At 46.2% G+C, this 25,500-nt stretch overlaps 1 protein-coding gene across 1 annotated transcript in view; it reads left to right on the top strand.

Annotated features, from left to right (window-relative positions):
* The window catches only part of LOXHD1 (lipoxygenase homology PLAT domains 1), a 93,071-nt gene that overhangs the window by 24,528 nt on the left and 43,043 nt on the right, over positions 1 to 25,500 (top strand). The window contains exons 6-18 of the mRNA XM_036418682.2: positions 1,204 to 1,352; positions 8,195 to 8,318; positions 10,542 to 10,792; positions 11,879 to 12,014; positions 12,549 to 12,709; positions 13,689 to 13,775; positions 14,216 to 14,351; positions 16,351 to 16,505; positions 16,788 to 16,948; positions 18,879 to 18,955; positions 19,835 to 20,031; positions 21,202 to 21,394; positions 24,553 to 24,713. Of these exons, the coding sequence (XP_036274575.1) occupies positions 1,204 to 1,352; positions 8,195 to 8,318; positions 10,542 to 10,792; positions 11,879 to 12,014; positions 12,549 to 12,709; positions 13,689 to 13,775; positions 14,216 to 14,351; positions 16,351 to 16,505; positions 16,788 to 16,948; positions 18,879 to 18,955; positions 19,835 to 20,031; positions 21,202 to 21,394; positions 24,553 to 24,713 (1,988 nt within the window). The remainder of the gene's footprint in view (positions 1 to 1,203; positions 1,353 to 8,194; positions 8,319 to 10,541; positions 10,793 to 11,878; positions 12,015 to 12,548; positions 12,710 to 13,688; positions 13,776 to 14,215; positions 14,352 to 16,350; positions 16,506 to 16,787; positions 16,949 to 18,878; positions 18,956 to 19,834; positions 20,032 to 21,201; positions 21,395 to 24,552; positions 24,714 to 25,500) is intronic.

The following is a 25,500-nucleotide window of genomic DNA, read 5'->3' as shown; positions in this document are numbered from 1 at the left end:
AACATCAATTAGCTGCCTCTTGCACACCCCCTACTGGGGATGTGCCCACAACCAGGATATATGCCCTTGACCGGAATCTAACCTGGGACCCTTCAGTCCACAGGCTGACACTCTATCCACTGAGCCAAACGGTCTTGGCTGCATATTATTCTTTTATTAGATAGGAGGATTAGATAGGATAGAGGCCTGGTGCAGGGGTGGGGGCTAGCTGGTTTTCCCCAGATCAGGGTGGGGGTTTCCTTTGGGCTTGGGGCAGTCTGGGCGAGGGGCCTGTGGTGGTTTGCAGGCTTGCCATACCCCCGGGTGACCCAAGTGGAGGCCCTAGTATCTAGGCTTCCTCCGTGGCCAGGGGCAACTCAAGCCTCCTGCTCTCTCCAGCTCCATGGCTGCTACCATTTTTGTTGGGATTTATTTATCTTCTAAATTGAAACCTTGTAGCCTTAAGCAGAGGCTAAGGCAGACCAGGGCAGGCGGAAAGCTTGGCTTCCTCCATTGCCAGGGAAACCCAAGCCTCCTGCTCTCTCCATGGCTGCAACCCATTGGTTGGGTTAATTTGCATACTTGCTCCTGCTTGGCTTGTGGGCATGGCTTGTGGATGTAGTGGAGGTATGATAAATTTGCATATTACTTTTTTATTAGATAGGATATATATATATATATATATATATATATATATATATATATAAATATATATATATATATAAATATAAACTTCACACACATATACGGTATATGTTCAAATTACCCTTGTTGACTTTAAAAAATTTATTTTATTTTATTTTTTAAAATATATTTTTATTGATATCAGGGAGGAAGGAAGAGGAAGAGAGATAGAAACATCAGTGATGAGAGAGAATCATTGATTAGCTGCCTCCTGCAAGGCCCCTACTGAGGATCAAGCCTATAACCTGGGCATGTGCCCTGACTGAGAATAGAGGTCAAACCAAACCATGACCTCCTGGTTCAGAGATGGACCTTAACCACAGAGCCACACCCACCAGGCTTAACTATTTTTATAGCAGTTTTAGGTTCATAGCAAAATTGAGTGGAAAAACAGAAAATGCACCTGTCACCCCCTACAAAACCTCCTCCGCTAGTTGACCTTGGAGACCATCCTTCAGTGGGTAGACCATTAGGATTTGGAGTGGGATCTCTCTCTTCCTCTGGTCTTCACTGTAATTTTCTTGCATGTTGTGCATGCAGGGGAGCGGAGGCTGGAGAGTGAAAAAAAAAACTTTGAAAAGGGAGCTGAAGACAAGTTCACACTGGATGCCCCTGATCTGGGGCAGCTGATGAAGATCTCTGTGGGCCACAACAACAAGGGGGCGTCTGCAGGTTGGTTCCTATCCAAGGTAGGTTCAGTGTCTGTGGTCCTTGTGCACTGGGAGGGGGATTCTAGCTCTGTGTTCCAGGCAGGAAGGAGGGACCAAAGGGGGAAAAGATTTTTTTTTCCTTTCTGGCAAGCCTTTTCTTTTTGTGAAAGAAGTAACACTAGCCTTGGAACTCCTGCCTGCATTTTATTGGCCAGAAATGCTATATGACTGCTATGAAAACTGGGACATCAAGGGCCTTGTTTTCCAGGCTTTATAGTAGAAATAGGCTAAGAAAAAGGTTATTGGCATAGGTGTTGAATGAACATCCTAGAGTGTCTGCTGCATTTTTCTCTAGCCTGAAAATTCCTTGAGGGCGCCTCCCCAGCCCTTGGTATGGGGCAGGGTGCTAAATTAGCGAAGCGAAGAATGGCCAGGTTTCCTTTGGAAAAGAGAGGGCCTGTCTGGCCCTTAGAGCAGTCATCCTGGTGCTGTACAGGGTACCAGGAGGCCAAATGCTGATTGGATGAGAGAAGAAATGGGGCAGGAGTCTAGATCCCAAACAGCCAATGCACAGAAGGAGGTGTGTCTTCAGGGAGGTTTTTGTTCCGCTGGGCAGAGGTGGGAGAGGAGGCAGGTGTGTTTTGTGACCTCAGTCAGGATGGGGCTCAGAGCAGTACCTGGAAGCCCAGTTCCTTCATCCTCCGGAGGCTTAGTGAAAGGAGCAGCGAAGTGCACCTGAAGTCCAGGTGTGACCTTGACACCGTTGTTGCAGCTGCACTTCATGAGGTTGGGTTCCTTCATGGTCGCATGGACCACTCACCAGTGAGCTCACGAAGGAGGCAAGTTCACACCGCAAAGTAGGGCCACTCTGCTATCTTCATGCTCAAGGCAAGGGCAGCTTGGCAAAGCATGAGGACAGTTTTGTCCTCTGCAATGTCATAAATCTTGTCCCACTGCCTTCTGAAATCTAACATTGAGGCCAAGCAGACTTTTGTTTCTTTTTGGACAACCTGTTGTGTGGGGTTTCCCACCCCCCGCTACCCCAGCCAGGAGGCTTGCAGAATTGTTTCTTCATATTTATCATTCTAAAGTCTTGCCAGAAAACATCTAGGAGCAGGGCCTATGTTGGTTCATTATCTTCCCCCCATAGAGTTCTGCTCTTCTCATTCTTTGGAATGATGTTTTCTTCCTCCCTCCCTTTTTCCTTTCTTTCCCTCTTATTATTATTTGCTGTTCAGACATTGTTTGTTTTTTTTGTTTTTTGTTTTTTTTAATATATTTTATTGATTTTTCACAGAGAGGAAGGGAGAGGGATAGATAGTCAGAAACATCGATGAGAGAATCATTGACTAGCTGTCTCCCGCACACACCCCACCGGGGATGTGCCCGCAACCAATGTACATACCCCTGACCAGAATTGAACCTGGGACCCTTCAGTCTGCAGACCAACACTCTATACACTGAGCCAAACCGGTTTTGGCCATTGTTTTATTTTTAATTTATCTTTATTGTTGAAAGTATTACATGTGTCCTTCCTTATTCCCCCCCATTGACCCCCTTCACTCTACTCCTTCTGTCCCCCTAGGCCTTCACCACACTATTATCTGTGTCCATGGGTTATGCATATTTACATATAAATTCTTAAACCCAAAGGCCAAGCAGGCTATTGACAGTGTGAGACTAGTTATTTGATTTAGGGCTGTATTATCTACAGGGGTGAATTCAGGGCCTGGTAGGCAGGGCCCCACCTCTCCTACCAAAGCCAAGAGGGGTTGTTCCTCTCAAAGGTTCTCTGGCTTTTCTGAAACTACCCTAATAGCCTGTGTTCCTTTATCTTAAGCAAACCAAAATGATCCCTGGGGATAAGACATACAAACAATTCAAGCATTTTGTAGGTCAGCATGCCTGGATTTACTAGACATTTTCCTGAGGAATGAAGTGTAATGAGAAAGGAGGAATGAGGGTTGGAGGTCCCAGGCAAGGTGGGTGCAAGCTGAAAACTCAGGGCAGGGGGAGACTTGGGGCCATTTCTGGCCACTTTCCCATGTGCCAGGGAAAGCAGCTCTATGCTCCTGCCTCCCCCACCTGGTCTCCAGACTGCCCCTCTCTTGGTTCACTCTGATTGATCTGCTTGCTCTCAGCTCCCCAGAGACAGCAATTAAAGGGGCTGTTATGTTGATTGCATCACCAGGTTTGACACGCGCACAGATAGCACTCCCATTCCAGAGGTTGCTGGCTGGACTTCACATGACAACCATTCCGGTGGCCTTTGTATTTAAGGCTTTGGTGGGATAAGTCCAAAAGCCAGTATCATTATTTCCTTCATAGGTCATCTCCCTCCTTTTCTGTCTAGTCAATCTCGTGTGTGTGTTGCTCAGCCTGAGCTGATGGGCTGACAGGCCTTGGTGTGACCAACACATCCCTTCCCCTGCTCTTGCCCCTTCCCGGACTGACATCCTCCCTTCCCCAGGCTTTGCATGTGGCTTTGACCCCCCCACATTTGGTTTGCCTCACAACTGTGATCGATTCAAATGTTCAGTTTAACAACCACTTCAAAAGATCGGCAGTCACAAGATGGAACATTATTCAGCTAGTGGGCCTGTCCTTGGTCCATCTGCTTCAGTAAAGAGATTTGCTCAGGGCCCCACAGCTGTTCAGTGGCAGGACTGGTACTCTCCGAAATTCTCTGGACTCCCAGTCTGTTCCACCCATTGCTCCATGTGTTAGAAACTCCAGAATTGAGCAGATGGCCTGCTGCATGCTGTGGGGAATATCAGTTCAACCAGCACCACTGTCTCTGATAGGAAGAGAGATAGAAGCTCAGGGAGTTGGATTGCAGGGGCCTTGAGAAGCCCCATGTGCCCTCATGTGACCTATTAATACTCAATATTCAATAAACATTTACTGAGTGACTGTTACATCCTTGGCCCCACGCTACCAACTGTGGCTGTTATAATAAACATGATCTTGCTTCTAAGAGAGATAGAACAAATCCTTAAATCATTGCTTACTCGCTGTAAGGCAGATTACTTACTGTACCTTATGTTCCAAAATTTGATACAAAGTCCAGCTTTCAGTGAGCAAACATTCTGTCCCAAGGGTCCCACAAGTGCTGATCAGACCGTTTCCCAGTTTGAAGGTCAGAATACAGAATCTCCGGGCTTTAAGGCAAAGCAGGATGAGATAAAAGTCTTGAGTACAAACAGGTGTTGTGAGGGTGTGCCATGTCTGACCGGGGATCTGAGAGACATCAGGGAGGGCCTGTGGGACCTGGGCCATGAAGATCAGTAGCAGGGACAGGGATGTTGAATACACCTGCGCTGGGCACTGGGCTCAGAGAACTGAGAAGTGGTGTTAGGAGGTGGGCGAGGGCAGGTCTTTATTGAGTGAGGTGGCCTGCGGTGGTAATGAGGGAGTGTGTGTGGGGGTGGTTTAGAGGAGAGGAAGACAGTGTAGAGAGGAAGGAGCGAGAGTGTTAGGTATGTCACCAAAAGCTGTCACAGTTACTTGTATTTATGGTATGTTACATACATGTGAGAGTGTTTCAGTGCAATAGATCAGCTGCAGAGCATGTGGGGGAAGGGCAGCCTTGTGACAGGGAGGAGGAGAAGATCCCACCTTTCTTTGCTGGTCTCAGTTACCATCATAGAACATTCCTTCACCCTTCCAGGAACCCAGGTCTGTCCTGCTAACTCTTGGATGCTGAGCTTTATTCCAAAGTGGGTTGATCAGCTTAAGACTTCCCTCCCTTTTCCTCCTGTGTAAAAACTCACCTGTTCTTAGAGCTCTAAAAGGTAACCACAATTGGTTCTTGGAATGTGGCGATGGTTGCTTACTGGAGATGGTATCTGTGCTTTTAAAGAAGGAGTGAAAACACCTTGAAAACAGAGACTGGCTTTTGTTGCTTTACTGCCCGCATGCTGGTGCATGGAGGGTGCACTGTGGGTCACTCAAGTTATCCACATCTCAGGTGCTTCAGCATGGGGTGGGGAGGCAGGAGACCCTTGAACCACCCAGCTGCTATGCACAGAATGGGCATCTGTCCCAATCAGCTTATTTATGTAAAATTGGTGAAAGTTATTCCAATATTGAGGAAAGAGAGCTGCTATGAATCATAGTTGACATTCCACATCAATTGAAAACGTATTGACTTCAAGACCAACTCCATGTATTGGAGACATGTTTACCCTGTCAGGATGGACACAAAGACCCCGAGGCCCTGGATCTGTTTGATGTATTTGTGAACTGTCTGGAAAGTAGTGACAAAGAAGTGATCCTCACTAAGCAGCTTCATCTTTTGTTTCTTTGGTGTGGGGGTCGTTTATCATCTTCGCTTTTTTAACCTGGTGGTCTTGCCTTGTGACTCTGCTATATGCATGACTCCTGGTCTCTGTCACTTCATGGAAGGCCAGCATAATCAGTGGGCTGGTCTGCAGTCTGCACGTGGAGAATATTCCTCCGCAGAGGAAATAGCTCTTGTTTATTTTTATTTTTATTTTTATTTTTATTTTTTTATTAGATCATTGCTTCTGGTTCTGTCTGTCTGTCTGGCACACACACACACACACACACACACACACACACACACACTCTCTCTCTCTCTCTCTCTTTCCAGGTATGCACTTCTACTGTTCATGGTGAAGGGTGCTTCTAACTCTCCCACCTTATTTTGCAATGATCTCTGCCATAACAGCAGAATCCATGGAGCAGTGGTCTGGAGGGAATACCACCATTTCATTGTGTTAACAAATGCATGTTCTGAATTCTTAAAAGGAACTCCATAAAAATCCAGAGGTGCCTGGGCAACTTGTGAGAAAGCTGTTTACGACTCTCTTGGAAGAGGGCCTTGGTAATGGCCCTTTAAGCAGCTGGGGTCAGGACTCAGCCAGGACCTATATCAGCAGAGGCCAGAATGCCCTTGGGAGAACCCTCTGTGCCCTGTACAATTTCTATACCTGAGTGCCTGTGTCAGTTCCCTCCTCATCTCACTTCTCTGCACCTTCCCACCTTGCCCATCACCATTTGCTGCTAGATATGTTCCAAAATTTTCCACCCCCAAGTGCCAGTTTCCTCTGGCCTCACCTTGCAGACTTTGGGACCCAAGTCATCATAAAAATTGTCCCCATATTTCAGTATGCATCTGGAAAATTTCTAAACTGCTCATGGACTTATATACTTGCTGCACCAGTATTGAAGCTGCTATGTTCTCTTTTGGCTGTTCTTTTTCTTCTTCTCCTCTTCTTCCTCCTCCTCCTCCTCCTTCTATACATTGATTGTTATTTGAATACTCATTCAAATGTCACTTTCCTTTGGGTTCAGCTATGCAAGCTAGTTTTGTCCCATAGGGGTATTAAGTGGTGCACATTTTATTTCTCAGATTAGCTAAACTTCTCAAGTCAGGAATTTCCAACAGAAACCAGAGCATTCAAGGACCTTGGTTGATGACATCTCTGTGAACTGTGAGGGTGTTGCCCTAGCCCTTTAAACCTTGGCTGGCACTGGTCTGTGAACATTTGAAGGCAGAGACGATGCATCTATATGTCTAGGTTTATTAGTAGACTTGACAACTTAACTGATAAATTAAGTCCTGTCTTTCTTTACTTTGCTTTCCCAACCTGGATCAGACCCTTGTCAGTGACTCTCCCCCCCCCCCCCCCATTTACCCCAACCCTGGGAGATGAAAGCCACAAAAGTGTGCAAATTGATGAGTTGGGAGAGGCTGGACTCTCGTGGCAGAACCCCTCTGGGCCGTGCCACAGCCACTCAGCTTTAAAAGTACAGACCTTCAATCAAATCAGCAGGCTCTGAGGATGACTCACACCAACCAAACTCACAAGGGACTAATTATAAACTGAGGCCTGAAAGCTGGCTTGTCTGGGGAGAGAAGCCTGGTGGGATGGCTGGTTCCAGTCACTGACTCAGGCCCCGGTTCCTGTCTGGTGGGCGGAGTCCTCAGGAGGCCAGCACTTAGACTCAAAGGTTCTCTGATGGACACTGGATTAAAGCAAGGTGAGACGCCTTCAGGCAGCCCCAGGTGTGCCCTGTTTCTGCCCTGCGGACACTTGGATCTTAGGAAGTAAGTTTTCATTGAAAATCAGAGCCCCCCTCTCTCGGGCAGTCTTGAGAATACCCGGGCAGACATTGTTACTTTCCAGGCAGGTCTGTCACCAGATCTGCCTGCACAGTGCTATGACTGGAGGACACATTACAGTTATTGACGATTCCACTTATGTTAGAGGGAGTTTTCAGCTGGGTCTTCTCAGGACATTTGGGAAGGGCCCCTCAGCTCCTTGGTAATCTCTAGAAGTCACCTTATTTCACCTAGCCAACACAGCTCACAGGTGAGTCCCCCATAGGAAGCCTCATCAGTGGTCAATTCCACCAGCCTCACTCTCCCTGGCTGGCATTTTCTAACCTGATCAACAGAGATTGGGCTTTTGGGTGACTGATTTGAAGATTGCAGTTCCCTCTGCATAGACTCTGCTTCTCACCAAGGTTAGAATCCCAACCAACCTTTCTCAGGTAAGGAAGGTGATGACCTTGCTGTCTGCAATTCCAGGCTTTCAGCTCTCACACCCATCTCACACCCATTGCTCATCCTTTCAAGTGTCTTGCATTCAATTTAAAAAAAATTATATGCAGCAGAGGAAGGAACAGTGTCTCAGTAATTCAAGTAGGGTCACTTTGCCAGGCACTCCTATGTGACTCTCAACAATTTGCAAAGCTTTTCGAGCCACAGTTGTGTCCTTGTGATGAGTTTTCTGTGGGCCACTAGGAAGATGGAAGTATATTCTTAGAGAACACACAGGGATGGGGGATTTGGATTGGATCAGCAGATGCATCCAATGACACTTAACATTCCTTCCTTCTCTTCTTCTTAGATCAACATTGAAGATATTGCAAACAAAAGAAAATATGACTTTCCTCTTAACCGTTGGCTGGCCTTGGATGAAGATGATGGCAAAATCCAAAGGGATATCTTAGTGGGTGGAGCTGAGACCACAGGTAGAAACCAAGAAAGAGGAGGCTTCATTGGCTAATAGTTTGTTTTTTGCCTGAGGCTCAGTGTTCTCATCTGTGGACTGCAATCAAGTGGGAGCCAACTGGGTCTTCCAAGAACATTCCTCTTGCTCTAAAAAGTGTTCTGTTTCTCTGAGCTGCAGTCTGGGGCTCTGCTGATGCCAGAGGCAATGGAGAGATGCCCCTGAGTAGACACTGACTGCCCAGGGCAAAAGAAGTCATCCATGGGATGAAGCCAGAACTCCCGATTCATATGGGCGTGTATAAGGACATTGTTTTAACTCCTAATATTGAGTGCTTACTATATGCCAACCCTCTGTTAGGTGCCTGACCCATTTCATCTCCTTTAATCCTCACAATGACCTTGTGATATAGGAACTGCTATTGTTCCCATTTCACAGATGAGGAAATGGAATTACATATAAGTTAAAAGACCTGATCAAGATCTCAAGCTGATAACTGACAAATCCAGGATTAGGTCTACCTCCTAAATCTCTACACTGTGTGAATTCCATGGAAAACATAAAATGCCAAGCATGAAAGTCTGGAAGTTCCAGAAAATCTATGTTAATGAATGCATGCGTGAGGATGCACTCTGTTGCAGAACCTTGCATGGCTCCCACTGCATAGAAGATAAGTCCAGGTTCTGGAGTGTGGTATTTGAATTGCTCCACAAACTGGCTCCAGTTCACCATATTAGCAGGATCTTTCAACAGCTTCTCCCACCACTTCCACATACCCTCTATCTCCTCCACATCCTTTGCATACCTTTCACTCTTTCCTGTACCTGTACCCTTTCCCCATTCTCCCCACTTCCCCCACAGTTTCTCTCTTCCCTCCCTTATTCTTCCTCTCTCTTTACCTTTGGAGCATGCCTTCTTCTCAGCCTGTAATGCCATTTCTCTACTTTGTGCTTCCCAAGTTCCTGCTTCCAGTCACTTCTTCTGAACCCTCCCCACCTCCTCGACACAGGACAATTCCTCCTGTCTTTGTTCAGGGCACCATGAGGTTCTCTGCTCCAGCCCTCTGTCACCTTGGCCTGGCCTGACCTTTGTTGCACAAATCATTTGTAACTGGAGTTCACAAATTATTTACCTAAAAACATACATTAGAACAGACTTAACATAACCTCTGTAACCATGATGCCATTATTTGCCTTCAGTAGTAGAGGAAAGGGAGAAATGGCCCTCAGAGGCTGGGAACTGCTGGCAACCCAAGCCAAGGGAGTATGTCTCATGTGAGAACAGCATCCGTGTGTGTATTTTGGATAATAAAGCTGGAGACTCACTATTTTAGAGCAGTGGCCACCCTTTTTTATCTTCATATTCTCCCAATACATGGCATATAATAAACACTCAATAAATGTCTGTTGAGCAAAAAAGTGTAAATGAATGAATGAATAATTCATCTATGTAGTTGCATGTGCTAGCTCCCAAATAAGTTAGGGATTTTTATTTCTCTGGGGCTAAGCGGTGAAGCTGGGGATAAGGTGGGGCCAGGGTAGGTGAGGGAATTAACAAGGACTAATATGCCATTGCCTTAGATTCTAGGACAGAATGAATGAAGAAGACTAGACCTGTCCAGTTGTCCATTTCAGTGTTTTTTCTTACTATGCCCCATTTTAGAGTTTAATCTTCCCTTGCTGGCTCTCCCCCAGAACTCCAAGTCCTTAGACTGCCTCCTGACTGACCAGAACCCCACAATGTTCTCTTCCTGACTCATCCCACCATGTCAACAAGTGCCCTCTATTAAAAGTTGTATTTTTAAGTGATGAACAAGAGAGCAAACTAAATGAGTAAGATAGCCCTGAACATAAATCTCTATTAATGGAGTTGACTATTACAATTAAATTAGACATAGCAGAACTCATCCGGCAGCTATTAAGAATCTGCACATGATAATTAGCATTAATAAGAAGTACTATTCTTAGCTAGCCCAAGTTCCTCCTTCTCTGTTAGTTTCCTGTGATTAGGGCTGGCAGTTTCCTGTCATAATACTGGCCATTTATTCCTAGACGCAGATACACTGAAAGAGAGGAAGTGAGGTTGTGAGCTGCACTGGGTGTCATCTGGGGAATGGACCAGGGGATTAAGGATGTATTGAAGAGGGATACCTGGGGAGATGCTGGCCAGGAAGGGGTAAGGTGGGCATGATATTGTAACCAGCAGGCACTGAACCCTCTTTTTCTCCTTCTTGTTTCCACACCAGCTATTTCATACATCGTCACCATCTTCACTGGGGATTTACGGGGGGCTGGGACCAAATCCAAAATCTATTTGGTCATGTACGGGGCCAAAGGGAATAAGAACAGTGGGAAAATCTTCTTGGAGGGTGGTGTGTTTGACCGTGACCGCACAGACATCTTCCACATCGAGATGGCCGTCCTCCTCAGCCCCCTTAGCCGGGTTTCCATTGGGCACTGCAATGTTGGCTCCAACAGAGGCTGGTACTGTGAGAAGGTAAGCGATGCTCCTTCTCTTCTTTAACTTTTAAATATGAACTAACTCTAACATGCTTCCTGCTTTCTACTTTCTTTGGGTCAGTAACAGAGCAACAGGGGCAATGCCTTTCACTGAGCATTTTGGATGGTAACTTGCCCATTCACCTTGTCTTGAGGATGGTCGGGAATGGGATTGTTTTGTACATGCATCCAAGGGCCAGACCCAGAGTAGGTGATCCAAATGTGCTCAGTCGGTGGTTGTAGACTATCCTGATTCCTGGTGTGGCATTTTGCTTCAGTTTATAAATCTCTCAATCAACACCTATTTTTAAATATATAAATATAAGTATTGTGGATACTCATGCTTTAAAGAATATATATAACAAAAGTGAGATAAAACTAAACTCAATTTTGTCTACCACCCAACTTAAGAAATAGAGTAGTCTCAGTGCTTTTGAAACTCCTCTGTGTCCTTTCCCAGGCATATAATTCTTTCTCTCCCCACAAAAAGCATAGAGTATTATGAGTTTTGTCTCAGTGTATGTTGATAGAAGATTTTTGGAGTGTTCCAGGAACTTTCCGTTGAAATCTATAGTGTGAGTGGCCTGGGTTACATAGACTTCCATGTTCTAAAACATGAGTTTTGAATGCAGTTTTAGATGGAGAGAGGGTGCAGGAAAAAAGGTTGAATGAAGCTCAAGTCCAGAAAAGGGCAGTTAGCTTTTGTATTAAATTCCAGATATTAATTACCTTTCATGCAATAGATCTTTTATTTTTTTTTACAAGACAAATACTGGGAATTAATTTAGTATCCAAGTTACTTTGATTCAGATTGAGGTTTCACAATGTGCTTAAGGAAATACAGTATGTAAAGAGGTTATTGAGTATAGAGGAAAAGGTTTGAGATTTGGGCTGGTAAATTGGAGGATGGATGATACCTATTTGGGAAAACTTCTTGGAAGAGGTATTTCTTGATCTAAAATTAGACAAGCAATGGGAAGAAAATACATTCCTTGAAGGTCCTAATGCAGATGACCCTAAAGGTGGGGCTGAGGAGGCTGCTGAGCGTTGCAAGCCAGTCCAAATGTGTGGTCTGCTCCCCCAGGTGGTGATTCTGTGCCCCTTCACCGGCATCCAGCAGACCTTCCCTTGCAGCAACTGGCTGGATGAGAAGAAGATGGATGGGCTGATCGAGAGGCAGCTCTATGAGATGGTGTCTCTCAGGAAAAAGAGGCTGAAAAGTAGGTGGAAGGGCCCAGAGCTGGGCATCACCCCAGGAAGGGGCAGGAAAGGCCAGGACATCAGCCACTGGGCAAAAGCTTCAAGGGGGTCCACTCTACTTCTCAATTTTACTCTGGAAAGGAAGATAAGGGTCCCCCCAGAAAGCTTAGGTCTTCGGGGTCTAGGTCACACACCTGCCACCAAGGCTGGTACTCTGGTGTCCCCAAGTTGAATAAGCTGCCATGTGGGCTAAATGAATGACTCAACACTGTGCATTCTGAATGCACTGGACATAGGTGGGTGGAGTCAATCCTTCTTCCTATGTAAACACACTGCTACGCTTCCTTCATTAGGTACCGTCTTTCAAATATCAAGGAATCCCCAGCTGCCTAAAATTGGCACTTGTTACAATGGGCTTTGTGAGAGTGGGACACATCTATGCATAACCTGTGCTTCAGTCCTGATCACCTTTGATTTGCTCCTCTTCCCCACCGGTACCATCGAAATCTCTTTGCTTATTAAGGTTTTTGGTGCAACTTGACCTGTCTCTGCAGAATTTGCTTGGTCCCTGTGGGTCTGGACGACTGACTTAAAGAAAGCTGGTACCAGCACTCCCATCTACATCCAGCTTTATGGGAAGAAGGGGCGGACGGATGCGCTTCTCCTGAACCCCAACAACAAGTGGTTAAGACCAGGCATAATTGAGAAGTTTAGGGTAGGAGAGAAGTGTGACAGGGTGGGAGGGAGGAAGGAGGAAGGGGCATAAGAGGCATTTGTCATGGGATTCTGGTTTTATGAGGCAGGGTTGGGTGAAGTGTGAAGACACAAAGGTTCAATGGAGACTTGAGGTCCCCATGAAGAGTGCCAAATTTGACCTATGGATTAAATGAGGTGTGGTTTAGCTTTGGCCCTTATCTGAATCAGACAGTCTAGAACCAAGCCTGGGGGAAGAGTCAATTGTGGAATGGTTGTGAACATCCAGAAACCCCGAGATCCTGAAGCCAGTTAGTGTCAAGCCACCTGATTTGGATTGAATTAGAGAGTGAGGAGCAAATTTAAGGGAGTGACAATTTTAGAACATTTTCAAAGAAATTCACCTTTAAATTTCCCGTATAGATACATATATAACTAGAGCAAGGCTTGTTTTGCCAGCAGACATGCAGCTCTGACCTTTAGGTAAGAATACTTTGTAATTTGCTGCTCTCTTCTCAGAGCACCCTACCGGTGCCGCTATTATACCACTCAGTTTATTGCTCTTTCTGTGTTTGCCTTCCTGGCTAGACTGCAAGCCCCTAGGGAAAGGGCATGGCTGCTGTATTGATCTTTTTGTCTGTTTCAATGCCCAGCAGAGCTCGGGGGCTGTGGGCTTGTACTAATTTGCAGGGCTGCCATCTGGATTTTGTTCCTGGAAGTTCACTGCTTGGAAGATTTTCTTTAGTCTGGATCCTACTGTGGGTCAGTTATTTTTGTTAAATTTTACCAGATCAGACTGAACCCTATCTGTACACGGCTACCTCACCCTCTGGTTACAAGGGCATGACAGGATACAGTATATGAGGATGGGTTGAAGCAAACCCATCCTTGTTGCTAAAGAAACAGCCCAAAGCAGGTTCTCTCTTGGCAGGGGGGCAGCTATGAGGATTACACATTTCACTTGGTTGTGCCCACTCAAACCTTATTATTTCTCACTGTAGTTTGAGCTCCCGAATCTCGGCAGGTTTTACAAGGTTCGGGCATGGCATGATGGAATGACTCCTGGCTCTGGATGGCATTTAGAAAGGGTGAGATGCACCATCTTGGAAGTTGGGAGGGGGTTGGGAGAGGAGCCAGAATAGTCCCTTTCTGATGAACCTGTCACATCACATACACATTTGCTTTGTGTGTTATGTTTGTAGTGAGTGTGGGAAAGAGTTACAGTGAGACATGAATTTGGACACAGCACACAGGGACTTCCTGATGTGGCGTGGACTTACAAAGTAGACTAAAAAATGCTCAGGTGTGCAGTCTTACCTTGCATTCTGCCCCAGCACCTGGCTGCTAGGCAAATGTAAGTCTCAGAGGACCCAAAGGGTATGTATTAAACTGGCACTTCACCTTCCACAAGAGTCACCTCTAGGTAATGGCCTTGGCCTCCTTGAGATCAGATAGCAGCACAAGGACCACAGGGCATGGATAAATATCTTTGGTACACCCACTTGCTCACCCCAAGATTTCATTCCAGATGACCTTGATGAACACTCTGACCAAGGACAAATATAACTTCAACTGCAATCGCTGGCTAGATGCCTTTGAGGATGACAATGAGACTGTGAGGGAGATGACTGCAGAGGGCCCAGCTGTGCGGAGGATAATGGGCAGTAAGTGCTCATCAGCTGTTCACCTGGGGGAGGCAGTGGAGCCTCTGCTTGGTATGCTGATGAGGGTCTGGCCAATGAGCTAGTAGTCTTGTCCACTGTCCATCATCAGGCTCCCTGTGAATGCCAGGGAGGATTTAGAGGTCCATCCTCAAGACCATCTTGAAGGAGCCCTCTTCAAGTCCATGTGCCAGAGCTCTGGAGTGATGGTTGTAGGGGACGGAGGGGAGATTCATGGGCCTTTTAGTTGGTTGTGAGGGGTTGAGAAGAATCTGCACTGAACAATATTTCTCTAAATAAATGAGGCATGTGAGTTTGATATGCTTGCTCTAGAGCATCCCTGTAATGAAAGGAAACATTTTCTTCAAATTATGTACAAGATGCTCCAAAAAATGGAAGCATCCCAGACTATGCTGCTTCTGATGGGTCCTCTATTTCTATTTAAGGCTAATAGGGGAGGGACAAAGCTTTTAATCCAATATCCACATTCAAAGGGGTAAAGGGATACCATTTTGCCTCTGGGTTATTGTAGCAGCATATTGGCAAACACACAGAACATTTCCTGTCCTTTTCCTTGGCAGACATTACTGAGTGATCACAGCATTCTATGCTATTGAATCTGAAATGATCTTCATAGCCCTCAAATAGCATCCAAGCATACATTAGCAACTGATCAGAATTGGCACTTAATATAATTAACATATTTGGTACACTCATGGTAGACCTTAATTTGTTAGTAGTAAAGTAGCATTGCAAAATTATAAAGTTAATAATATATAGACAGCCCTAGCTGGTTTAGTTCAATGGATAGAGCATCAGCCTGTGGACTGAAGGGTCCCAGGTTCTATTCCGGTCAAGGGCATGTACCACCTTGGTTGCAGGCATATCCCCAGTAGGAGATGTGCAGTAGGCAGCTGATCGATGTTTCTCTCTCATCAATGTTTCTAACTCTCTATTCCTCTCTTTTTCCCTTACTCTCGGTAAAAAATCAATAAAAATTTATTTTTTTTAAAAAAGAAGAAGAATATATAGACAATGATGTCACTCATAGTTCTAGTAGCCCTTACGCAAAAGTAACACTATTTTGTAGTTCTTCGCTTTTAAATAAAATGTGTGGCTATAGAATATTTATGTTCAAGAGCCCTTAAAATAGCCTCATGCAGATAAGGGAAGTGAGGAAGTCCTTGCCCTGATTCTCCGTTGCGTAGACAGAGTTCGATAACAAGGTCTCTTGCCTCCTGGCTCAGTGACTATACCCTGTCTGCTCACATTCAGTAGTATTTTCTTTGAAAATAAGGCAATTATTTCTCCATTGCACTCTGTGGCATCACTCCATTATGTAATCTTTGTTACAGATGTAACTCAGGCATTTTCCTGCTCATAATTTGTTTATGATTTTACTCCACCCCTCCACTTTCACCCATGGGAGCAGGAGTTGTCTGTCTTGCTCACTGCTGAATTCTTGTACTAATTATGGCACCTCACACCTACCAGATTCAGGAAACAAATACTGTTTTGAGTGAAAAGTGAGGCTGTGGTGTGCAGTGAGATCGTGAATGAGGCATGAAGGAGGAGGACTTGGGTTGGATGGAATTAAATGCCAAAACGTTGGCATGAGACCTGTGGTCCTCAAATACTGCAATGCCAGCCCCAGGGAGCTTGCAAACAATGCAGTCTTAAGGGTCCCACCTCTGAAAACTAAGACCTAGGAGGCCTGGACTATGGCTCAATAACCTGAATTTATATGTTTCCCATTCTGATGATGGCTTGAAAGTGGGAACCTCTGATCTGTCTGGGACAGGGATTTGCAGGTTTGCAGGGACTGGGTTGGTATGAGATGGGATTTAATAGCTGGGGGAGGAGCAAGGTCAGCGCAGAGAAGAGCTGGGAGGAGAGGAAGAGGCCATGCTTAGAGGCGGGAAGCAGCAGGGCTGGTGCACGGAGGTGGGGGGGTGGGGTACAGGAACTGTCAGCCAATGATGTCCCTTCTCTCTGCCCATAGTGGCCCGGCACCGTGTGACCGTATGCACGGGGGACATCAAAGATGCCGGGACAGATGCCAGCGTCTACCTCTGCCTTTATGGTGACGAGGGGGACACGGGGGAGCGGCTGCTGTACACCTGCAAGAATAACGATGTGATGTTTCAGAAAGGCAACGTGAGTTGCAACAATGAGCCACCACTCCTCCCTGCCCTCACCCTCATCACCCCCATTCCCACTCCCTGCTCTGATTTGTTCTGATCTGCTCTGCTAAGTATAGCTGACGGCTGGTACTGAGCCATCTAAGAGGCTTGCTCTGGGTGAAGGGAGTGGGGACCTAACATGCCTGACACCCACGGGCTCAAGGACTATCCAGCTGGGGCTCTGGCTTTGGTATTGGGTCCCAGGGGAACACTGTTTCACTGGCCTCACTGTCCTCCCTGTCCTCCCCCTCTGAAGGCCGATGAGTTCACCATTGAGTCGGTCACCATGCGGAAGGTGAGGCGGGTGAGGATCAGACACACAGGCATAGGTGGGGGCAAAGGCTGGTTCCTGGACCGGGTGCTGGTGAGAGAAGAGGGACAGCCTGAGAGCGACAATGTGGAGTTCCCGTGTCTCAGGTATGGGTTTTGCCTGCTTTTACTTTCCCAGCTTATGTTATGGGCCCCAGTTCTGGGAAGACCCAGCCCTACGAGCAGGACCAGGGAGCAAAGCAGTGGCGTAGGGAAGTAGTTGGTGCAGAAAGAGAGGCCCCTGTTGATGGTGCTAGGCCCATCCCCACCCCACAGGTGATGGATGACACAACAGTGTTCCTGTGTGGTGCTAGCATATGTACTTAAGTTCTAAGATTTCAGCACTTTTTTCATGTTGAAATGTGACAATTTCAGAATTCAATTGAGAGTTAACTCAGAGAGTTACATGCTAAATCAAACTTTTGAATCAAAGGTGTTTATTTTTTATTTGGATAGCCTTCCAACACATCTCTTACCTGTTAATATCTTTCAGGACACCTTACTTTGTTTTAATTTCCTTTCCCCAGCTTACCAATGAGGTAAAGTTTCTTTTCTTTTTTTCCTTAAGTATTCGGATTTTTTTCATAGCCAATTTGGGTTCCCCCTGGCTTCTAGAAGTTCCTGTCAGAGACATTTTAAAAACAAAGAGCAATATTCATGGGTCTCATTTGTGCTGTCAAGTTGGCCCCTGACATTCACCAGTAGCAACTTCTGGGAGGTGTACATAGTGAGCTTAATTTGAGGCTTAGGATTGCTGGTCTTTGGAAGTCCCAGGTCCAGGCTAGTCTTGCACCTGTGGATGAGGTGCTGCATGCCCGAGCTCACTTCATTGGGGCTGGCTCAGGCTTCTGGGGCTGCACTGGGAGAGCCCAGCTATGAATGCACTACTCTTTCCCTGTCCATGCACTCACGTGCGCGCACACACACACACACACACACACACGCACACACACACTCCAGAAGCCTAGGAATAGCAGTTTCCTAGCCATGGCAGGTCACTGAAACCTTTGTGTCCATCACAAAGGTCTCTAGAGTCTTCAAAATGTAGCCGCTATTACTATTACAAGAGATTACTTAGGCCAGTGTTTTTCAACCTTTTTTGGGCAAAGGCACACTTGTTTCATGAAAAAAATCACGAGGCACACCACCATTAAAAAATGTTAAAAAATTTAACTCTGTGCCTATATTGACTATATATAAAGTAATTCTCTTGAATAGGAATCAAATAAACACAAAGAAAGTATTTTATAATTACTTTATTATGAAATATTAAGTAAACAAAATAGTGAAAAATTATAAAATTCTTGTCTTGTCTGCACCTATGGCACACCAGGCAACATCTCTAGTGTGCCGCGGAACAGCGGTTGAAAACCGCTGACTTAGGCACATGGAGACACACTTGATCAAGACTCAAGTATCTTGGTTTTTTGTTGCCCTGGAGAACAACAAGGATGTCTCTTCTGCCCATCGTCCCATACCATACACCATCTTGAGCACTGGGGCTAAGACAACCTGTGCTTGCAGATTGTCTGAATTCTCAGGTGGGTCTCTGTGCTCAGAGGGAACAGTCTTTTTGGATGAACTCGCCCAGGGTCTTTGCTGGCCGAGGACCAGCAGAGAGCTGGGTCCACACCCCATGGTAGCTGCTAGATGAGTCACAGTTATCCAGCCCCAGCCCTCAGTTCTCCTTGTTGGCAAATCTCGCCCACCCTTGAGGACTCAGATCAAAGCCCCTTCAGCTCCCTTTTCTCCTTTCCCTGAACTCCTGTTGCAATTACTTTGATCTAACATCCCTCCCTGTCTTCAGTGCCTCCGCCAGTCTACACTGTCTTCTTAACCAGACTGTAGGTCCTCAAAGGGCTGGGCTGTGCCTCAGTTATTTCCTCTGTCTTTTCCTTTGTTCTAGCTCTAGTGGAACCATTTTCCTTTGCTTGAGTTCAAAGTGCTGGCCTCCCTGGTGACTCTGCATAAATTGTGTGATGGTTGGTTGTCTGCCTGATCCCCTCAAAATGCTAACAGCCCCTCATTTGCCCATCAGGTGGCTGGACAAAGATAAGGATGATGGGCAGTTGGTCCGAGAGCTTCTGCCCAGTGATAGCAATGCAACACTGAAGAGTAAGTTGTCCTGATGACCAGATGCTGGCTGGGCCGTGGGTGCAACAGGCACCCTCCTCTGGCTACACAGAAGCAAACCCGGAGAAAGCACACGCTCCTCACTTCATCCCATGGAGAGGCACCGGAGGGTGGAGAGGAAGGGGCTCCAAGGGAGGATCTGAAAATCTCTCTGTCTGTGCTGTGCACACAGGCTCTTTGTGGCCTTGGGGGTGAGGCCTGAGTGCATTTGAACCTCTCTTTATTAGAGCAACACTAAGAAACAATAGCATTAAAGCTAAAAAAGGTTCTTTCTCCTTTTCCTAGACGCGTTGTCCTCCCTTGTGCACAGATGATGCAAACCTTTCTGGGTGATAAAATAGAGTAACTTAGCATCGTGTCCACTTGAGAACAGGGGGCTTCATGTCCACATTAAGTCCACATTAGGATTTCACTCCTGGCTGGCTACTGGCCAGCTGTTGACTTCTTGAGCCAAACACATAAGCTTCCGAGGCTCCAGATCCTCACTTATAAAGCCGAGGTCAGAATACTTAGCAGTAATGCTGTGCATATAACGTACGAAGGGGTCGATGCTCCTTTGGCCTCAGATTCCTCATCCGTCAGATGAGAAGTTGCTTTCCATCCTTTGCCTCTTACACGTTAGTGTTGCCTGCGTTGCTGTTCCTTGCACATTCACACTTGGTGGGGCAGGTCGAGCAGGCAGTAGAATTCAGCTGTTATAGATGAGGAGACCCCACAGGGATGAAGGGAGCCCTGTCCCAAGTCACAGCACTACTTAGAGAGAGCAAGAGCCCACCCCTGGTTGCAGGCCACTCTCCTGCTCCATGCTGCCTCCTGCCGGCCCTGCACTAACCCCCTTTCTTCCTGCCTCGGACTGTTCAGACTACCGCTATCACATCAGCTTGAAGACGGGGGATCTCCCTGGGGCCAGCACCGATTCCACAGTCTTCATCAAGCTCTATGGCGATAAATCTGACACCATCAAGCAAGACCTCCTTGTCTCTGACAACAACCTGAAGGACTATTTTGAACGTAGCCGTGTGGATGAGTTTACCCTCGAGACCCTGAACATTGGAACTGTAAGTCTCCTTCCCAGGACCACATGACATCATCTCACCCACCCCCCTATATATATCTATCTGATTGTGGGTACACACACACACACACATGCCATTCATGTACACAAGGATGAAGTTATTTTGAAGGGAAAAAATGCTCACGTGGGGGTTGATGAGGTATACTGTTTTCCTGCTATGACCTAGAACAGCAGCAGAGTTGTGAACAGTGGTGAAGCTTTCAGCATCTCTTTGGGGATGGAATGCATGTATTTAGTGTCTGTACATCAGCTGCAAAGAGACACCGAGTACCCATAACAGTGAGGTCAGAGCTGACCTGGGCAATGTTCTAAATCTGGTGTTTTGGCACCAGACTCCTAGCTAACATCACCCCTCCAAACCATCACAGAAAGAATCTGGGGGGCTGGAAGGGACCTCAAAGGCTGTCTTATAATTCCATGTAATGTTAGAATTGCCCAGTAAACAACATTTCAAAAAAAACGTAAAAGCAATTTGAACACTGAAGAGCCATGTGCATATAAGGATGGTAACATGATCATCTATGTTGCCTGTTGGCAAAGATGTTACAATTACAACATAAAATAGCAAAGCCAGGGAAGTACTGAGTGCTACTGGAAAGAGGAAACGTTCCCAGAACAAGAGGGCAGGAGGAATTGGACAGAGATGACAGCCTCCTGAGAGGCTGTCCACATAGTCTGTCACCCACAGGATGGATATGTCAGAAAGGAAATGCAGATGCACATATAACAGTGCATGTTTAAAACAAGTCAAAGCCCCATCAGTAACATGGCTACTGTGACTGTTTTCTTCCTTGCAAAGTCACGACATTATTTTTAAGTGTGTATTAAGTACCTGCCTAACATTACTAACTACACACCAGAGCTTTCAAAGTTCATGCCACACCTGTTCCCCCACTTGCTTCTCATAACACCCCATGGAGGTGAGCTGGACTAAAGAGGGAGCAGAGATTCCGGGCGGGAGAAGTGGTGCCCTTGCCCCCAGCTGGCCACTGACGGACAGGCCCAGGGCCCAGCCTCCTCCTGCTTAGCCTCCCTCTCCTGAGGAACTGGGGTGAGTCACAGTTTGTGCAGGTGTTTGGGGAGGTAGGGATGGAGGCATGGAGGTTTCTGGGCACTGGCTCCTTGCTCACCTGCAGCCTGGGTTTCCTTCCAGATCAACAGGCTGCTGATTGGGCACGATGGCACGGGCAGGGGTGCCAGCTGGTTCCTGGCCAGTGTGCAGATCCGCGTGCCCCGCCAAGGCAAGCAGTACACCTTCCCTGCCAATCGCTGGCTGGACAAGAACCATGCTGATGGGCGCCTGCAGGTGGAACTCTATCCCAGTGAGGTCGTGGAGATCCAGAAATGTATGGAGGGGCTAAGAGTGGGATGGCAACATCATTCCCCTGTGGGGTGGTTAGAGGACCGACCATGGGGCCACTTAGGTCTTATCTCCAAGGGGAAGATTGAGGGGAGAAAACGGGAGCTTCCCCTGGTACCATGTCTCCAGAAGGGAGGAGGGCTCATTGTACAGATGGGGAAACTGAGGAGTCAAAGGATGAAGCAATTAGTTCTGGGCCAAAGTTAGCACATGACTTTATAAGAAATGTACACTTTCAGCCCTGTGGATAGGAGGATGCAGTCCATGTCTTCTCCTGGGAAGACTGGCTGAGGAGATAAAGCTGTTTGTTCATTCATTTATAATATGTAACTAGAGGCCCGATGCACGAAAATTCATGCATTCAGGGAGGTTTCTCTGCCGGTACTCTCACAGTCCAGAATAACCTTGGAGGATATCCACTCCCTGGGGGATCGGGCCTAAGCTAGCAGTCAGACATCCCTCTGGTAGCCCAGGAGCCCTCTAGGGATGTTCAACAGATGGCTTAAGGAGAATGAGCCTAAGCTGCAGTGGGACAACCTTAGCACTGCTGAGGAGGTGGGAGAGGCTCCCACCATTCCACCACTGTGCTCGCAGCTGTCAGACTGGCTTGTGGCTGAGCGGAGCTCCCCCTGTGGGAGTGTACTGACCACCAAGGCGCAGCACTTGCATTGAGCATCTGCCTCTTGGTAGTCAGTGTGCATCATAGCTACGGGTCATTCCAGTAGTTCTGCTGTTAGGTACAATTTGCATATTACCATTTTAGTATACAGGATGTTTCTCTGAGCCAGCACTGCCCTAGGTTCTGTGAGGGCAGCCATGAGCAAAACAGATGAAATTATATCCTCGTGGATTTCATATTCCACCAGGAGAGACAAACAATAAATATATATGGCCAAGTAAGAGTTGTGATGAAAAATGGCATGGGGGTAGGGCCTTTATGGACAGGGTAGTAACATCTGTAAATGAAGGTGAAGTTCAAGGTGACCTAGCCAACCATTGCACATAATGCAAGAGCCATAGGTCATGGTGGGGCTCAGAGAAGCAAGAGATTATCGAGAGGGTTAGGAAGACAGTGGGACCAGAACCTGTGTTTCCTCACTTTCCTTAGCTCTGTGTTTCTACCTCTACCCTGAAACAAGTGCACAAGGCTCACACCACAGGAAGCTTTCCTGAGAGGAGCCCCAAAACGAACTCACCTCTCTTTTCCAGAACCCTTTGTGTCTTTCCGTGTGTGCAATTTCTGTCCCCAACTAGCCTATAGGTTCCTTGAGGGCAGTGTCACATACACACGTTTTGTAATGGTACCCGCCAGTGTGAAGAATCAGCTCCTCCCCTCTTTTTATTAGAACTTGATTTCCAATAGAGTAATACCGATACTAGTTAACAACAGAAAGATAAAAACTCAGTGGTTCCCTTCCCCCTGTCCCAGCCCCCTTCTTTAGAGATAACTTTTCAATTACTTTAGCTTCCCTTTTTGCCATCTTTTTGTAAATTCCTCTTTTTTTTTGGTTGTCCCATTTCCTGGATTTCACGTTTTCTTCTTCTTTGATTTATTTCCTCATTTCAGTAGAACACATTCTCTACTAGTAGCTCCTGGAGAAAAGGTGCATGGAAGAGAAATGGTGAGACCTTGCATGTCTACAAATGTATTTCATCTATTCTCATAGTTGATCAATAGTTTGGCTTGCTACAAAATTCTGAGTTTAGAAGGAATTTTTCTACCATTTTCTAGCTCCCTGTGTTCCAACTGAAAAGTCTGATGCCATTCTGTGATCCAACCCCTTAGGGTTATTTTTTTTTTTCTCTAAAAGCTTCTAGGATCCTATTTTTATATCCTGCATTCTGAAACTTTATGATGTCATCACTGCCTTTTGTGATTTAGTTTCATCCATGGTTCTTAGAACTCATGGGCTCCTTCCATCCAGAAGCATTTTTTACTTTGGAGACTTTTTGTATTAGTTCTTTGACAACTGCCAACTCTCTGTTTCCTCTGTTTTCATTGGAACTGAACTCTTAGTAAGATATTGGACTTCCTCTGATTTTCTTACCCTTATATCATTTGTCATTTTGTTCTTTGGAAATTTCCTTTTTGTTCTTCAGAGCTGTTCTTGACTATATCCTTTCTGTGGAATACTTTATTCCAGCTATCACATGCTAATTTCCAATAGCTTGTTCTTCGATTGCTCATTTTTATCTGACCTAATTTTGTATCAACCTGGCTGCTTATTGTTCTGAAAACCGAGGGTCAGAATGGGGTTGGGAGTCCCCTTCATTCAGAATGCCAGCTTTTACTGCATCCCCTGTTATCCATGTGCTAGCCCACCCTCACTCCCAGCTGAGCCTGGTATTTCTAGTTCAACTTCTTCAGACTTGCAGCGAGTCCTCTTGCTTTCAGCCTCCAATTTCTCACATTGCCATGGTAATGAAAGATCCTCGTCTTGTTGAAAATAAGTCTTTACTTAAAAAAAAAAATCATGATATTGTCTTACAGCATTGCTGAAAGGGCAAGTCTTAAAATAGTCACTGAAAAAATATGGCCTCATAGTTCTGAAGGCATTTGGCTCTCCATTGGGAAGCGCCCTCTAGTGGTGTAGACCTGTAACAAATTTCCACCCTCAAATAGCTCGATGAATTACTCTTTTAACTTTTAAAAGATAGATAACTTTCTCTCCTTAAATGTATATGTTGTTATCACCTGAGAGATACATATATTTAAACAAAAATTGTAATTTCAACTCTTTGTCCTTTACTGAAAAAAAGAAACAAACAGCCTTGCTGCTTCTGCCTCATGGTGTGCGCCCAGGGGGAGGCACAGCAGAGAGTGCCTGACTACTCCACATTCCTGTACTGACTACTCCACATTCCTGGTGCCGGAGGACGCATGTGGTGCAGTGGGCAACTGGGTTTTGGAGTCTGATTGATTGGCTTTGCCACTCCAGATACCTACTCAATTCCTATCTGCCTCAGTTTGTCCACCTATAAGATGGGGATGATAGTATCTACACAAGATATTGATGAGATTAGATGAGATAATGCCTGTGAAGCACCAGACACATGGCACAGGCCTGGGAAATATTTTTGTTACCATCACTGCTATTGTTGCAATTACCTAATGTCCCATTTCTCCCCCGCATGCCCATCCAGTGGTCCACTACGAGGTTGAAGTTTGGACAGGAGATGTGGGTGGTGCAGCCACCACTGCCCGAGTCTACATACAGATCTATGGCGAGAAAGGCAAGACGGAGGTGCTCTTCCTCTCCAGCCGCTCGAAAGTCTTTGAGCGGGCATCCAAGGACACGTTCCAGGTGTGTGTGGAGAAGGCAGCGGAAGCCCAGGGGATGCCTAGAAATGAAGGGATTGGACTAGATCAGTGGTTCTCTGGCTTCTTATTAGAATCACTTGGGGAGCTTTAAGGAAAAACTGGTCCATACCCGATCAGTTAAATGAGAAATTTATGGGGATTCTTTGAAAAGCTCAACCAGTGATACTAGTGTGCTGCCAATTCTGAGAACCATGGGAGTAGATAAATCTAATTTAGCAAAATATGGCACTAGTCCCGTCATTTCCCAGCCCGGTGGCCTCTGATTCCACAGCTCTGTTGGCCTGAAGGCAGGGCTATGCTTCCCAGGCAGGATACTGGGAGGCCTGGGGGTCTCCTCGTTGTGCTTTAGTGCCCTTGGTCTCCCCTTTGAGTAGAGGAGAAAAGAGATGAGGATATGGGCATATTGTTAGCAGGAGAGAAATATGCAAGGATGGTGCTCATTGGGGGACATTTATAATTTTGATATGAGATGTGTGTGTGTGTGTGTGTGTGTGTGTGTGTGTGTGTGTGTGTGTAGGGAGCATGATCAGGCTGGTGTTTTGTGTGTGTTTGTGTGACACAAGCCTCACTGTGTCCAGCCCCTCCATGCACTGCTCTGAGCCTCAGATTTCCCACCAATTCAAATCTAGCTTTATAATGCCTGCCTGGCCTGCTTCACAGTTCTTGGAAGGATCAAAATAGTCAATGTCAGGGAAAGTGTTTGGGAAACTGACCAGTCATGGAGATATGTCAGAGCGGTACATTGTCTGGATACAGACCGACTGGCTGGG

The sequence above is a fragment of the Pipistrellus kuhlii genome, unplaced genomic scaffold, assembly GCF_014108245.1.
Source record: "Pipistrellus kuhlii isolate mPipKuh1 unplaced genomic scaffold, mPipKuh1.p scaffold_m20_p_6, whole genome shotgun sequence".
Taxonomy (NCBI): Eukaryota; Metazoa; Chordata; class Mammalia; order Chiroptera; family Vespertilionidae; genus Pipistrellus; species Pipistrellus kuhlii.
The sequence above is the reverse complement of the archived record's forward strand: the minus strand, read 5'-3'. Positions and strand labels throughout refer to the sequence as shown.